This window comes from Hordeum vulgare, chromosome 7H (assembly GCF_904849725.1).
Source record: "Hordeum vulgare subsp. vulgare chromosome 7H, MorexV3_pseudomolecules_assembly, whole genome shotgun sequence".
Lineage (NCBI taxonomy): Eukaryota > Viridiplantae > Streptophyta > Magnoliopsida > Poales > Poaceae > Hordeum > Hordeum vulgare.
The window spans coordinates 123,616,940-123,630,952 of NC_058524.1; the positions used below are offsets into that span (position 1 = coordinate 123,616,940).

At 49.0% G+C, this 14,013-nt stretch overlaps 2 protein-coding genes across 2 annotated transcripts; one reads left to right on the top strand and one right to left on the bottom strand.

Moving 5' to 3' along the window:
- Positions 1-388: 388 nt before the first annotated feature.
- Positions 389-3,857, top strand: LOC123411507 (calcium/calmodulin-regulated receptor-like kinase 2). Its single transcript, XM_045104466.1, has 8 exons — positions 389-625; positions 814-1,279; positions 1,494-1,647; positions 2,005-2,131; positions 2,312-2,397; positions 2,482-2,553; positions 2,959-3,162; positions 3,278-3,857. The coding sequence occupies exons 2-8, from the start codon at positions 921-923 to the stop codon at positions 3,575-3,577; spliced, it is 1,302 nt and encodes a 433-aa protein (XP_044960401.1). The 5' UTR covers positions 389-625; positions 814-920; the 3' UTR covers positions 3,578-3,857.
- Positions 3,858-3,983: 126 nt separating this feature from the next.
- On the bottom strand, positions 3,984-8,548 carry LOC123411506 (phosphatidylinositol 4-kinase gamma 5-like). Its single transcript, XM_045104465.1, has 2 exons — positions 7,588-8,548; positions 3,984-6,515 (listed from the first exon to the last, which is right to left on the bottom strand). The coding sequence occupies exon 2, from the start codon at positions 6,410-6,412 to the stop codon at positions 4,385-4,387; it is 2,028 nt and encodes a 675-aa protein (XP_044960400.1). The 5' UTR covers positions 6,413-6,515; positions 7,588-8,548; the 3' UTR covers positions 3,984-4,384.
- Between the last annotated feature and the right edge of the window lie 5,465 nt (positions 8,549-14,013).

Here is a 14,013-nt window from a genome sequence, read left to right on the forward strand (position 1 = left end):
ACAGGCGGGCCCTCACGAAAGGTCATGCAGTATTATATTGACGACAAACCAATGTCTCCTACGGATCCATTCGCACATGACCCGCGGCTCCCATCATCAAACCACCAACTGCTCCGCCTCCACCTTCATCAGAAACAAAAAAGAAGAGATAAATACATATGAATTGCAAAAAGAGATAAATATATACTTATTCAGGAAAACATCAAAGAGGAAGCGAGAGAGAGAGACACAGATGGATATTGATCAATTACTGTACTGATTAATTTCGTCCCAAAAAAATTTGATGAGCAGTACTAGGCATTAATTATCCCCAGTCTTGTCCTGTGACGAAGCGCTTGGACTGCGTCCACCCCAAAACACGCACGCAGCCGCCTTTTCCACGCGCCCATCGCCTCCGAATTCCTCCCTCCCTCCCTCCCTCCTCCGCCCCTCTCTTCTCCCTCTCCCAAACCCGCGCGGCGAAAGCAACGGACGACGGAGCACGGGACGAAGGAGGAGACCTCTCTCTCTCTCTCTCTCGCGCGCGCGCGTCTTTGTCGTCAGTCGTCTCCGCCGATCCTCGCCCCGTGCCCCGAAGCGCGCGGAAGCAGGCCGGAACCGGAAGCTTCGCGCACGGGCCGCTGAGGTACGACGCACGCCTCCCGCCCTGCTTTTTGGGCAGATCGCTTTTAATTCCAGGCGCCCCGATCACCGAATTCCGACGCGGGGGAGCTCTTCCTCCCTCGGCGCGTGACGCGTCCGTACGCCGCGCCGCGACGATTTTGGGTTTGCGATTGATTACCTGACGCGTGCTGCTGCGCTGCTCCGTGGCAGGAGGAGGAGGAGGAGCCTAGAGAGCGCGCGCCGCCGCGGTCGCCGCTCTGCGCCCGCGGGGTCGGCTCGCACCGGCATGGTCTTGGCCCCCGCGCGAAGGCACGGGAATGGCCGATAGGGCGGAGGTCGTGGCCGTCGTGGTCGCCGCCGGCGTAGGCGCGGCGGTGCTCGCGGCGGCGTGCGTGTTCCTCGCCATCTGGATGTACCGGCGGCGGCGGGCCAGCGTCGTGGCGCGGACGCGGCCGCGGTCGCTCGAGTCCTCCACGGCCACGCTGCGGGCCAACGGCTCCGTCGCCAGCATCGACTCCAGCGTCTCCGTCTCCGTCGTCTCCGAGAGCGTCGCCGACTGGGGTCACAACCCTCTGCCGCCCGGGAAGCGCGTCGCCTTCTGGGGCTGGCGGGGCGCCGCCAACGGCAGGGACCAGCAGCCCCTCTCCGTCTCCGGGATCCCCAAGTACCACTACAAGTACGTATGTCAACCACAGCTCCATTGGCAATCCTCTGTGCCGTTTTCATTTCGTAGCTGTGATTTATTTCAGAAGCTATCAGCTCATGTGAAACTCATTATATACCATGATCATACTGTGAATGTTGGTGTTGGCGTGAGTAACCCAAAAGAAAAGCAGAGCAACATTTTCTGATCGCTCCATGTGAGTGACTGCTGTTGGTTGGTTGTTCAGGGATCTGCAGAAGGCTACCAACAACTTCACCACGATCCTGGGGCAAGGATCGTTTGGTCCGGTGTACAAGGCTGTAATGGCTACCGGTGAAGTCGTGGCTGTAAAGGTTCTCGCGAGCGATTCTACGCAAGGGGAAAGAGAGTTCCAGACAGAGGTAAGGTGACTTTTTCCGTCAGTCCCTGCGATCACTTGATTCGGGAATCCAGAGATCCATCATAGCCAGCTGGGTTTCGCTCCAACTGTTTGCAACCCAAAACTGAGGCAAGCTAACAAAAAATTGGCTTCCAGTTGGGCTGGCACCAAGAATTGGCATATCTTAATTCTGGTTGTGCAAAGTTATTGGCTGCCTCTTTTTGGTAGTAGATAGTCAGCATGTAATTATGTTCTTGAGTGATGACACATGGTGCGGGTGAAGGCAGAATATCTTTAGTCCATGTTGAGTAGTGGTTGGTAGTGAAGCATTTGACTCTGATAAACTGAGCTATAATCATGATCACGTCTTCGTTTGCAGGTAATTTTGCTTAGTCGGTTGCATCATAGAAATCTTGTTAATTTGGTTGGATATTGCGTGGAAAAAGGTCAACACATTCTGATGTATGAGTACATGAGCAACGGGAATTTGGCGACCCTTTTGTACGGTAAGGGGAGACAATTTTCTCTACTTTTCGGTGATGAAACATGAAAAGGAACAAAATGATCTGCTTAGTAATTCTGCACTGGGCATGTAGCATGTCATGCATTGGGAAGGGGAATAAACTAAAATGTTGCTGTGAATCAAGAAATCTCTCTTTAATTATTTTCATACCGCGTCATGTTAGGTGATAATAAACGGAGTTTGAGCTGGCAAGAGAGGCTACAAATAGCTCACGACGTCTCTCACGGGATTGAGTACCTGCATGAAGGGGTACAGTTGATGGCCATTAACACGTACCTCCATTGTTAATGACCTGATCTTGCAATTGATCAAAGTTACGACTAATGTGTGCAGGCTGTCCCGCCTGTTATTCACCGAGACCTAAAGTCTGCTAATATACTCTTGGACGAATCAATGAGGGCCAAGGTTAGGAAATTTATGATGGAGTATTTATGTTGATCATTGCAAATGCCTTTGTTCTTTATGTGTACTTTTAGGTGTTATGCTGCCACCTTAGCTAAACCAGTACCAACTGTATGATGATGAGTCTTCAGTTCAGTGATCAACTGAACCTGCTAATGCTGATGGTTTAGCTAAACCAGTATTGTCTCATCACGACTTCCTTAATAAACTAACCTGCTGGGTGCAGTTGTTTAGCTGAACCAATACTGTCTCACGATGTGTCTGCAGTTCAGTGATCAACTGAACCTGCTAAGGATATTTCTGATGGAAGACGCATACACATGCAACTAAAATAAAGATATTCAGTTCCATGGCAGAAAATTGTTTGCCTGAAAAATGTGCTCTGTTTGTTTTACTTGGTGCGTGCAGGTTGCAGACTTTGGTCTATCAAAGGAGGAAGTATTCGATGGAAGGAAGTCAGGTCTCAAGGGCACCTATGGATATATGGATCCTGATTACATGTCCACCAACAAGTTCACAAAGAAGAGCGATGTTTACAGTTTTGGCATAATACTTTTTGAACTCATAACAGCCATAAATCCACAACAAGGTTTAATGGAGTACATTGACCTAGTAAGTGATTCAAGACATTCTTACAATATTTTCTGACAAGCTTTCACTAGGGTGAAATTTACCTTGTAAATTTGTAATACCAGTCGATGAGCATTATGCACCTCTCCTCTTTCAGGCAGCAATTGGAGGGGAAGGAAAGGTGGACTGGGATGAGATACTCGACAAGAACCTCCTTGAGGGGAGCGTTCCGGAAGAGGCAAGGGTCCTTGCCGATGTCGCCTACCGGTGCATCAACAGGAGCCCAAGGAAGCGGCCATGGATATCAGAGGTCACCCAGGCCATATCAAGGCTAAGGCAGCGGCAGATGAATTTGCCGAGGAGCGAGACCAGGACTGTGCTAAGGAGGATAGAGTACCAGCACGTGGAGCTCAGCGATCTCGCCGGCATGAAAGAACTCACGCCGGTAGGAGCCTGAAGTCCCTCCCTCCTTGCTGCTACTATTTGATGAAACCATCAGTTAGTTTTGGCCTTTTAAGGTGTCTAACTTGGGGTTGGAATAGATGTAAATAATCCCGAAGGTAGAGTTTGGCAGGATGATCGTCTCTCCATTGGTAGACTGGCAAATTGGTAATATGAACACTCTAGTAACAAATTCTAGAAAGTGTAAATCGATGAAGGGGACATTAAACTGCATGCTGACCTTATGCTCATAATGTTGCTGCATGAACTATGTATAGAAAATAAATTTCACAGCAGCATAACCTAGCAGAGGCAGAGGAGTTTAACTGCATCAATAAAGAGTGTAAGGTACACACCACTGAAACATCTGTGACAACAGGTAATACAGTATATATAATTAACATGAGAATGACAACACCATAAAAACCTTTGAAGTTGAAATATAACATTACTCTGAAATCTAGACAATGTTTAATCACTAGACCAGAAACTTTTTCTTGAATGTCTATTTTATTTGAATGAAATAACACCTTTGAATGCATATAATGCATGGAGGAATTGGGTGGCCAAGAACTGGGCAGACATCACATCCCAACTTTCCTCCAAGCAACTAGCTAGAAAAGAAAAGAAAAGAAAGAAAAAGGAAAACTATGTACAGAAAAGGCCACCATCTGAACATGGACCTCTGAAGCAGGCATATTCAACGCTCAAACCCTATTTGTAAAGGATGGCTTTATTCGACGACAGACCGCATACCTTGACACCTAAAAGAAAGCCACAGCAAACAGCAGCAGCCAAACGACTTCTCTACTCCTCCACTAACTCAAAACTGGCAAGAAGTGCCCAGCCTCAGCCTCCCCCTTTGCCCAGTGGCGCCGAGCTTGTGCGCGCGGAATGCACCAGGGAGCAGCTCCTGGAACTTCTCGAGGAACAGGCCCCATGTCTCCACACCCATGTCGGCCAGCTTCACAAAGCTTGCGCTCGTTGGGAGCTGTTCATTCGCGCTCCTCCAGTTACCAACTTGGTTGTTCTCAGAGGTTTTTGCAGAATCCGCACCCTTGGGAATGGCAGGCAGCTGACGCTGGCTTTTTTCCATGAGACTGACACTGCTCAGTGAGGTTGATAGCTTGGAAATGTTAGGAAGCCACTTATTGACAGGCTTGGGGCAAGCTAACTTTTCTGCATTGCTTTCTTCCTCTTCCTGGGTGTCATCCTCCTCTTCTTCAATGGCCTCGTCCAATTTAGAGAGCGGGTTTCTGGAGCTTCCCCCCTTAAACTCAAGATGGTAGGCTGGTGGCGTTTTTGCCATTTCATGATCTTCACAGTCAAGTTCAAATTGGGTCACATCTTCATCTGCAGAATCATGTTCTGTGGAACATTCTTCACGTTCAGTTGCTAGCCTCCTTGCCTCCATGCAGACAACCTCCAGCTGACTTGGCTGATCTTCCATCCCGTTAAATTCTCTGCTCATCATCTCACCAATCTCTGCAAGGCAAAGACCAAATAATGTGCCTTCTTTCAGAAATATGGTTGAGAGGACTAGCACACGGAGGCATGCTTCCCGGATCATAGGCAGCTCCATACGAAGCATATCAGCATCTTTCACTGGATCAAGTTTCCCTATGTACTCAAGCTCATCCTCAGAGAATGGAATTGACGCCTGCGGCCAGTGAATCCATTCAAAATAAGGATCCTCTAAACACTCTGGCAGGCAGAGACCATGGTCAATAGGAATCAGCTCAGTCTGATTCCCGAATTGACCTGTTCCTGTCATCTTTTTTACCAGAAGATTTCCAGCATGTCTATCAGTGTTGAAGATACGGATGTCAAGAATACCAATCCTGTGAATAGCAGATACAGGGAAGCTTGAAGTGCCAAGGTCACTAGCATCAAAATCATGAGGAGCGAACTGCTGAAATGAGGCAATCTTGCTGACAGCTCGCGGATCACCCACAGGAGCCTTCTTCTTGCTTGAACTAACACCTTCATTGACATTAAATACAGGGTGTGAAATCTTAACAAGAACTGTCGGGGGGACATTGGCGAAGCTATCATAGTCCAGAAGGTATGCAGCAACCTCTCTAAAACCAGTCTCACCAACTCGAACTGATCTTTTGAGGCCTGGCTGCCCAAGGGCTCTCCCAGTAAAACCTTTTGGATTGTTGGGTGCAAACGGCTCCTCATCATTTGGCTTCACGATGGCAGCATTCTCACCTTTACTGTTCTTGAAATAGTAGGCACCACCAAGCCCACTATTGACAAGTGTTGGATCCACACCGTTTCTTATGCCCCTAGCAACATCCTTAACAAGCTGCTTTGCCCGAAAGCAGCGGCTTGGACATACTAAAACTTCAATCGGACCACCCCTATCCCTTTGCTGCTGGAGATCCTTGCTTGTAGGAGACAGGCATGGGCTGGAGGAACTCCGATGCATGAAGGTCTTGGTCAGGAGCAGCGGGGAATCGTTTCGGATGCTGCTGAGATCATTCTTGAGGACATGATCACCAAGTGTCAGTGAACTCTCCTCAGTGGGAACATTGAGGGCCACCTGCAGCTTTCTTTTGACTGTGTGTACACTGTCACCACGATCTAGTTGAACAGGCAGTACAAACCCAGTGTCAGTCTGGACAAAAACACGTTTCCATCCAACAGCCCTCCCCTCGCTTCTAGTTTTGGTAGGGTAATCACCGATCAGAGAGCTGCTCAAGGCTGAAACTGCCATCTGGGTCTGGACAGGGCTCTCCAAGTTGCGAGACATGGCAGACAACAAAGGAATTGCTCTCTTGCGCCTTTCAAACTCTGCAGATGACGCTGTCCTAGAGTGCGAGAAAGGTGTCACGGTAGCAATCATCAGGCAACGGACGCCATCTTCCACGTTAGATAGAAAGCAGCAGAAAGCTACAATTGGAAGCTGTCACGAAACCCGGTAAACCCAACTTTTGGATAATAAGACCCTGCGAAGACAAAAAGAGCAATTGGTGGTTATTATCTTTTTCTCAAGTCGGAAACAACCGCTAATGAGTACCGAAACTCAAAAATATCAAACCTTCATCCAACTACCAAACTACTCATTCTTCCTCCGTATAAAATATGAAACGGACGATAAGTAATTCTCATGGTAAACCCAACCACCCAGTTAATGAATAAACCAAAGCACTTGCCAATTGCCATGATAAGAGAAAGCATTTCCATATTTTACAGAAAGTTGGTATGCATAAGGAGTGGGCTACCACTTCCCATCTTTGACTAGCAGCTTTTTTTAAGCCTCATACTGAAGATATGATATGTTCGTTGAACATAGATGCATTTTTATTTCAGTTTCATTCAGAGATTCGTGCTGTCCCCCATTCACTCCTCCATCAATGGCATTTGTCCTTTTCTCACCCGAAATCTCTGTAGACTGATCACTGATGAGACATGGAAATCTCCTAGACTTTCCATGTGGAAAACAAACCCAAAGCCCACGATTCAGCCCGGAGTCTGGGCCAGCAGCTTAATCACCTCTCGATTCGACAATCGTGCGATTTTCTTCCATGTGTAGCTAACGGCTATTACATTTCATCTCGCCAGAGTCAGTAAAAAGTCACACGCAGTCGCCAAGAGGCCTTTTTTACGACAGAAATCTTGGAGCTTTCAAGCTGAATCCGCACTAAGGAAGCTGCGCGAGTACGTACGAGCTTCGCTCAGACATAGTAGATCAGCTGATGCTGGAGCGAGCTACAGAATCGTCAGATGATTGAGCGCTTGATGACACGAGCTACGCGTAAGGGAATGGCATTAATGAGCCCGGTCCAGCTAAAATGCCCGGAGAATCCTAAAAGAGGAACAATTATTGCTCCAGAAACTACCAGAACGAAGCCGCGCTCCATTCCTTGGCGACGAAGCACCGTATTTTTTTTTCCTACCAAAAGAACGCCGGCACTTCTGCTCTCTCCACTGAGCAAGAGAGAAGGAGCGGCGAAGGCCCGGGACTCTACCGGCGGAACGAGCACCAGCACGAAGGTGGGAATGAAGCCTTGTCCGTACCTGAACCAATGCGGAGACCTGGAAATGGCGGCCCGCCGCCGGCGGGGCCGCAGATCTGGCAGGTGCGCCGCAGCCGCCTCTTTCGTCCGGCGTCCGGCGTTGGAGCGGCTCCTCCCACTCCCCGGCACGGCACTCCGCCGCCTCCGCCTCCCGGGTCCTGACTTCTCGCCCCCCTTCTTCTTCCCTCGCTCTCTCGTGCCTGAGCGAGCGTGCGAGCGCGAGAGCTTGCGAGGAGGCTGGGTGGGGGTGGGGGTGCGAGAGGGAGAGGAGGGGGACAGGGGAGATGTGTAATGGAGGGGGGGTTAATTTAAGGAGCTGAGCAAACCATGGTTAGGTTTGGTAATGGGGAGAGAGGTGCGAGGGGCGCGTGAGCTTGGATTGGCCGGGCCAACGCGTGTGTGTCAGTGTGTGCGATGGCCTTCTTCCTCCGGCGACCCTCGGGTTTGATCTAATTGGATCGTACGGCCTGCGCGGTTTTTCCACGGGCCTATCCGCAAATTCTTGGTGAACCGTGTAGGAGAGCCGCATGTAATTCATCGAGAAGAAAGGGATTATAACGTCGGAGATGACATGATTGGTATGTTGTCAAAGATGGCATGATTTGATGAGAAGTCGATGATGGTACGGTCTAGATCGACAAGAATGACCTAAAGATCTCATCAACTTGAGCAACGGTTGGAACATTACCGTGACCGCAATGGGAGGTGTCCGTGAATGAAACTTACATGCACGAGCATAGCACATGCATTGGAGGGATCATGATTGTGGAGACGCAACGCACACAAACAATCCCGCACTACCGAGTTAGCCTCCCCCTCATCGACCAAAGAAGGGGCAGAGTCAAATGGGAGGGATCAACCCAACCATGAAACATGCAGGTGGAGGTCGGCAACCGGAGGGGAACAACGTAGGTCCACGATGACAAAAAAATAACCAACCTCGACTACCCCAAGGAGAATGAGGCGATAAGGAAAACACCTAGATCTGGTCGAGAATGGTCGGGAGGGGGGGGGAGGGGCTGAATACTGGATTCATGCTGTCTCGAGGGGCCACAGACCACCACTCTCCAGCCAGAGGATTATAGAGGCATAGGCAACCGGGAAAGTGCCACCTCTGATGCCGAAAGCACCGCGACACACTGCAACAAGCCATGCCCGCCATTGATGCCACCAGCAGAGGCCGCAATACATTCACAACGGTGTCGATGCCCTAGATCTAACACACCCAAGAACCAGAAATCAAAGCCAAGCAATGATGCCTCGCCGCTGCTGTCCTTGGTAGCTGTGTTGGCTTTCCCGTCAGCGACCTCATGCGGCACCGAGAAGGAGAGTTGGTGGTGAAAGGAGGGCATGTGGCGACCAAGGTCAGGGGGTTGCTCAAGTCGCCCAGGGGCGACGCAACTACTTATGCGCGATTGCAAAGGGATTTTTTTATTCTTTTTAATTTCGAAAGGCGTATTGTAATTTCCTTTTTTCGAGAAAGCTCATTTTGTGGATATTACCAAATCGGTAAACACACGAGAAAGAGGCCACAAAGAAGGCAATGTCATTACTAAAGGCACGAGTCCTTGGGTTGCCGGTTAAACCTTATGTGAAGGTTTTATCTATGAATAACATTGGCAAGTTTACCTTGTGTTTTATCGAAAGTGTTCTTCGGCTCCTTAGCTCAAATGCACTGGCCATGAACAATAAAAAAAGGTAAACAAAACAAAATTGGATATTTTTGACAACCAACATTGTTGAATGTTTACATACGTGTATGCTTCTTTTAATTAAAATCAGTCCTAATGCCTTAGACGAAAAAACAAATCAACCCTCCAAATTGTTCTAAAAACAGTCTTTTTGGAGCATCAATTTTTCAGCTTAGAGCATTATGAGTCCCTTTTCATCATGAAAATAATTTGCATGTATGTAGATAATTCAACAATTTTAAACTTTACCTTTTTTAATTTTAGTGTTTATAATGGTGCATTTGAGCTCAGGAGCACAAACTCCATGTCATTGTTTTGTACTCTCTTCATTTCTAAATATAAGTCTTTTTAAAGGTTTTATAAAAAACTACATACGAATGTATATAGACATATTTTTAAATATACATTCATTTATTTTGCTTCGTATGTAGTCCCTTATAAAATCTTTAAAAGACTTATATTTAGAAACAAGGAAGTATAATTTTGCATATTTATTGCCGGTTGCAAAATTAAGCACGTGCGCTAAATAATAGTTCTGCTCACTTTTATGGGCATATAGTAATGCTTATGCCATTTTTCGAGTAAATGCAATAGTTGTGGCTTTCGAACTCAAAATGTGGCATGTGTGGAACAATTCAAATAGCAAATCACCGGTTTACACACGATGAGTTTCATTTTCCCTATATAGGCAACAAGGTTTTTTTTTAATTTACGGGTTATACAAGCAAGAATATATTTTTTTGTGAATTATGCGAGCAAGAAATTAATATACTATCTCATATAGGAGGGAAAACAAATTTCCCTGTCGCTACACACAACATTTTCTCATTTCCCATCCCGTCATGGAATTATATTCTTACGCGCCTCCCTCAACCCCCGGCCCCAAAAAAACTGCATTGTCATGTGCATATTTGCATTAACGAACGGGAGCCGTTGTAAAATGGCTTACAGCTATTCCTTCCTTGTATTCTCATTCTTTTTCGCAAACGTCAAGTTACGCCTACCGATTTTCGTCCCTAGTTTCGCATCACCAATCTTATCTCGATCTTCTGCGAGGGATAGGCGTCACCTTTGTTTTTGACATGTAAAGACGGGTCGAGCATATCACCAGACACCAGCCATGGGCGGATCCAAGAAGCGCCGAGCAGGCTTTGGGCTTGCCCGCCACTCAAGCCGAAGCGTTTTTTGTACCTCTGCCATGGAAACGGACGCGCGAACGGTTTGGATTCACCCGGGCAAGCGCCCCGGCCACAACAAGATCTCTTGGCCCGACCCCGCCGCTAGCTGTGGGAACGCACGCCCGGCTCCAACCGCTTTCGTTTGCGTCGCGCCTTACGTGCCGTGCGCGCGTGCGTGCGTGCATGCATGCGGCCATGCACACACCCCATGCAGCTGCGCGCGGGTTCGTGCGGGGCAGGGCAGCGGCCCGCCTTGGCCCCCGGTTCAAGTTAGTTAAACCGGCGGCGGTGGCACCGTTGGCGTCGCCAAGGATGGATGGATGGATGCCGTCTAGTCTAGCCCATGCCGGTTCATCCGCCGGGGATAAGAGATAAGCGTCGTGTCCATGGGTTCCCTCCCTCCCTTCTTCTTCTTTCCGTGTACGGCAGCGAGTGCAAACGTGCAACGCTTTTTTTAGCTGGCTCGCGTATGTGTGAATGTATGTATCCTACGGCCGCAACAAAGTTGGTTTTAGCCTTTTGTTTGTAACGTTACTGTCTTCTCTTTTAAAGAGAAAATGAACTTTGCATAAAGTTGTTTTCCATCTTAGATCTTTCGTTCGGCACAGTTTATTTTATTTTATGTACCACGTATGAAAGGGAAGGAAGACGTTTTTTATTTTATTTTATTTTGTTTTGTAGAAAACATTTGATATACTCATCTTGACATCTTCAAACATGGTAGTACAATGGATATCAGAAAATAATATAAATTACGTCCAGATTCATAGACCACCTAGTGACGACTACAAGCACTCAAGCGAGCCGAAGGCGCGCCGCCGTCATCGCCCTTCACCGGAGCCGGGATAAACTTGTTGTAGTAGACAATCGAAAAGTCATCGTGCTAAGGCCCCATTGTCGTGGGAATAAGCCTGACAGTAGATGAGTAGACTACGAAAGTAGAGGGCAGAGTCCTAGCTACGGCAAGGTTGTATGAGTTTAGGCCCCTCTGCGGTGGAGGTAATAGCCCTACGTCTCAGCGCTCTGGAGCTTTGTGTCGAGTGGAATATAGGTGTTACAGAATGCCAACCCTTGTGCGAGAGGGGAGGGATGGCTTATATAGAGCGCGTTGCCCCTCATAAGTGTCCAACATACAAGGGTGAAGGATAAATGCATACGTTACAGGTAACGTATGCTATTAATGACAATAACTACGGTAGTCTAACGTATGCATGTTGGCCTCCCTCGGTGGCTTCTGGCCTTCGATGTCGACTGGCTTCTAGTCTTCATCGAGTGAAATCCAATCGTCGAGTGTATGATCGTCCTCCGAGTGGTTTCCTACCGAGTGGACAAGAGGTTGTCTTCATCTAGTCGGTAGATCTCTTGTGATCTTCATGCTAATAATGAGGTGCCCTTGGGTAGGACTTATAGATCAGGCCTATGACCCTACCCTAGGGCTATAACCCCGTCATTAGCCCCCGAATGGATCAGGGTTCGAGTGGTGAAGGTGTAGCTGTAAATCTTGAGATAGCAGGCTGAACTTGAACGCCCTTCAAAGTTTTGCTGAATTGGATGTCGATTGAAGTCTTCATCATTCGCCTTGATCAATTCTGTTTGGAATAAAATGTCTGTGTGAATTTATGGATCCGAGTGAACCCTGAATTCGCATGTTTGATGGGATCTTCTGATGTGACCAGTCACCCTGTCAGCTCCGGATTTTCCGGGATTTGAAAACTTCGGTTGCCGCGCGCTTCACGGCGATGACGTTTCGCAATCAAGTGGATCGCGCTGCCTCGATTCCCGCACCTCTATCTCCGCCACGTATCTCGCGGTGGCCGGCGACGGGATAAGTCGAGGGCCCACTTGTTAGAGACCCAATCAGTTGGTTATAAAAGCCGTCGGTGCTAGGGTTTGGAACGACACCGCTCCCTTCCTCTCTGCTCTTCCTTCTCAGTAGCCACCCACACACAACCTCAGAGCAAGCAATCTCGCTGCCGCCACCATGACGAAGGGGCCGACGAGTAAGCTGGAGAAGGCGAAGAAGAAGGGCGCCACCAAGCCAAGGAAGCAGGCTCTGCCGCCGGGCTGGATCCAGGGGGATTTCCTCCGATCCACCATGCGAAAGGAGGACCTCCTCGATCTCGTCGAGCATGGTATGCTGGCGGACAAGTCTTGGAGGCTTCCCGGCGATGAGATCGAGCCCGAGCCGCATGAGGGATAGAGGGTCCTCCTCTTGACCCACGTCGAAAGAGGTTTCTCCTTGCCGCCTCATCCTTTCATTCGTGGGTTCTTGAATTTCTTTGGGGCGCAGCTGCATCACTTCCCACCGAATGCCATCGCCCACCTTTCTGCCTTTGTCACTTTATGCGAGTGTTTCTTGTGGTGTCCTCCCCATTGGGGACTTTTCAAATATATCTTCATTGTACGCTCTCAGTCGGTGAAGAAGGTTAATCCGACTGATGATAAGACCCATGTCATCTAGTTGTGTGGGGGTTTAGGACTTCAAAAGAGAGCCAAAAGTAGTTATCCTACCATGACCTTCCGTGAGTCGGTCCGCAACTGGCAAGCTACTTGGTTCTACTGTAACGACACCGCTTGCCCAAATATGTCGAGTGGACTCCCACCCTTTACTTTAGAACGACCGAGTGCTCCGAGGGCATTGGTGTTGACGAAGGAGGAGAAAGCTCAGGTGGAACCCTTAGTCAAGGCGCTGATTAGTCTGGTCCGCAACGGAGTGACAGGGATGGATCTGTTGGAGACCTTCCTTGGAAGGCGTATCCAGCCCCTCTAGGCTCGGGACCACACTATGTGGCATTATACTGGCCCGGAGGACTCCACTCGGTCCCATCCTGAACAGGTGGATGAGGAGACGGTTGCGAAGTGGATCCACGGGATAGCCGACTCTTGCGACAATCCAATGTAGTCGAAGAGAGTCTTGCCATTCTCTGCTCAAAATCCGCCAACAAATGAGGTTAGCCCCGTTCTGTTGAATACTTTTGCATTACGGTCGAGTGTTTGCAATTTCCTTGTCGACTGAACTTGTGAGTTGTATTTTGCAGGCATGGACGAATTTGCACTCTCTGGTCCCGAACGGCAATGCACTCGACATCGAGGAGGGGAGCATGGAGGACAGTGCGGAAAGCGAAGACTATGTCGAGGACAGTGAGGAGACTGAGGAGGAGGAGTCAAAGGAGAGTGGAGAGGAAGACTCGTCCCCTTCCCGCTACGAGCCCCAGTCCAAGCAGCGTCATGACCCTGCGTCCACTCCAAGCAAACCTCTGTCGTCGAGTGGCAGGAGTGCCAAACGCGTCAGGGGAGCGTCTGGCGAACCGGTGGAGCAGCCTGCTAAGATATCCAAGCCCAACGGACCCAAGCCTCGGAAGGCCCTGCCTAGAATGAGGATCGTTGTGCCGGTCGCCTTTGCGTAAGTGTTTAATCTTCCCATTTAATCCGAGTGAACTTTTCTGGTTGGCGATGACCGAGTGGAACTTTGTTGACACAGCTGCTACCTCCGTGACGTCGCCACCGCGGGGAGGCGAGGACCCCATGGAGGTTGATACCGCGAACGCAGCCACTTCT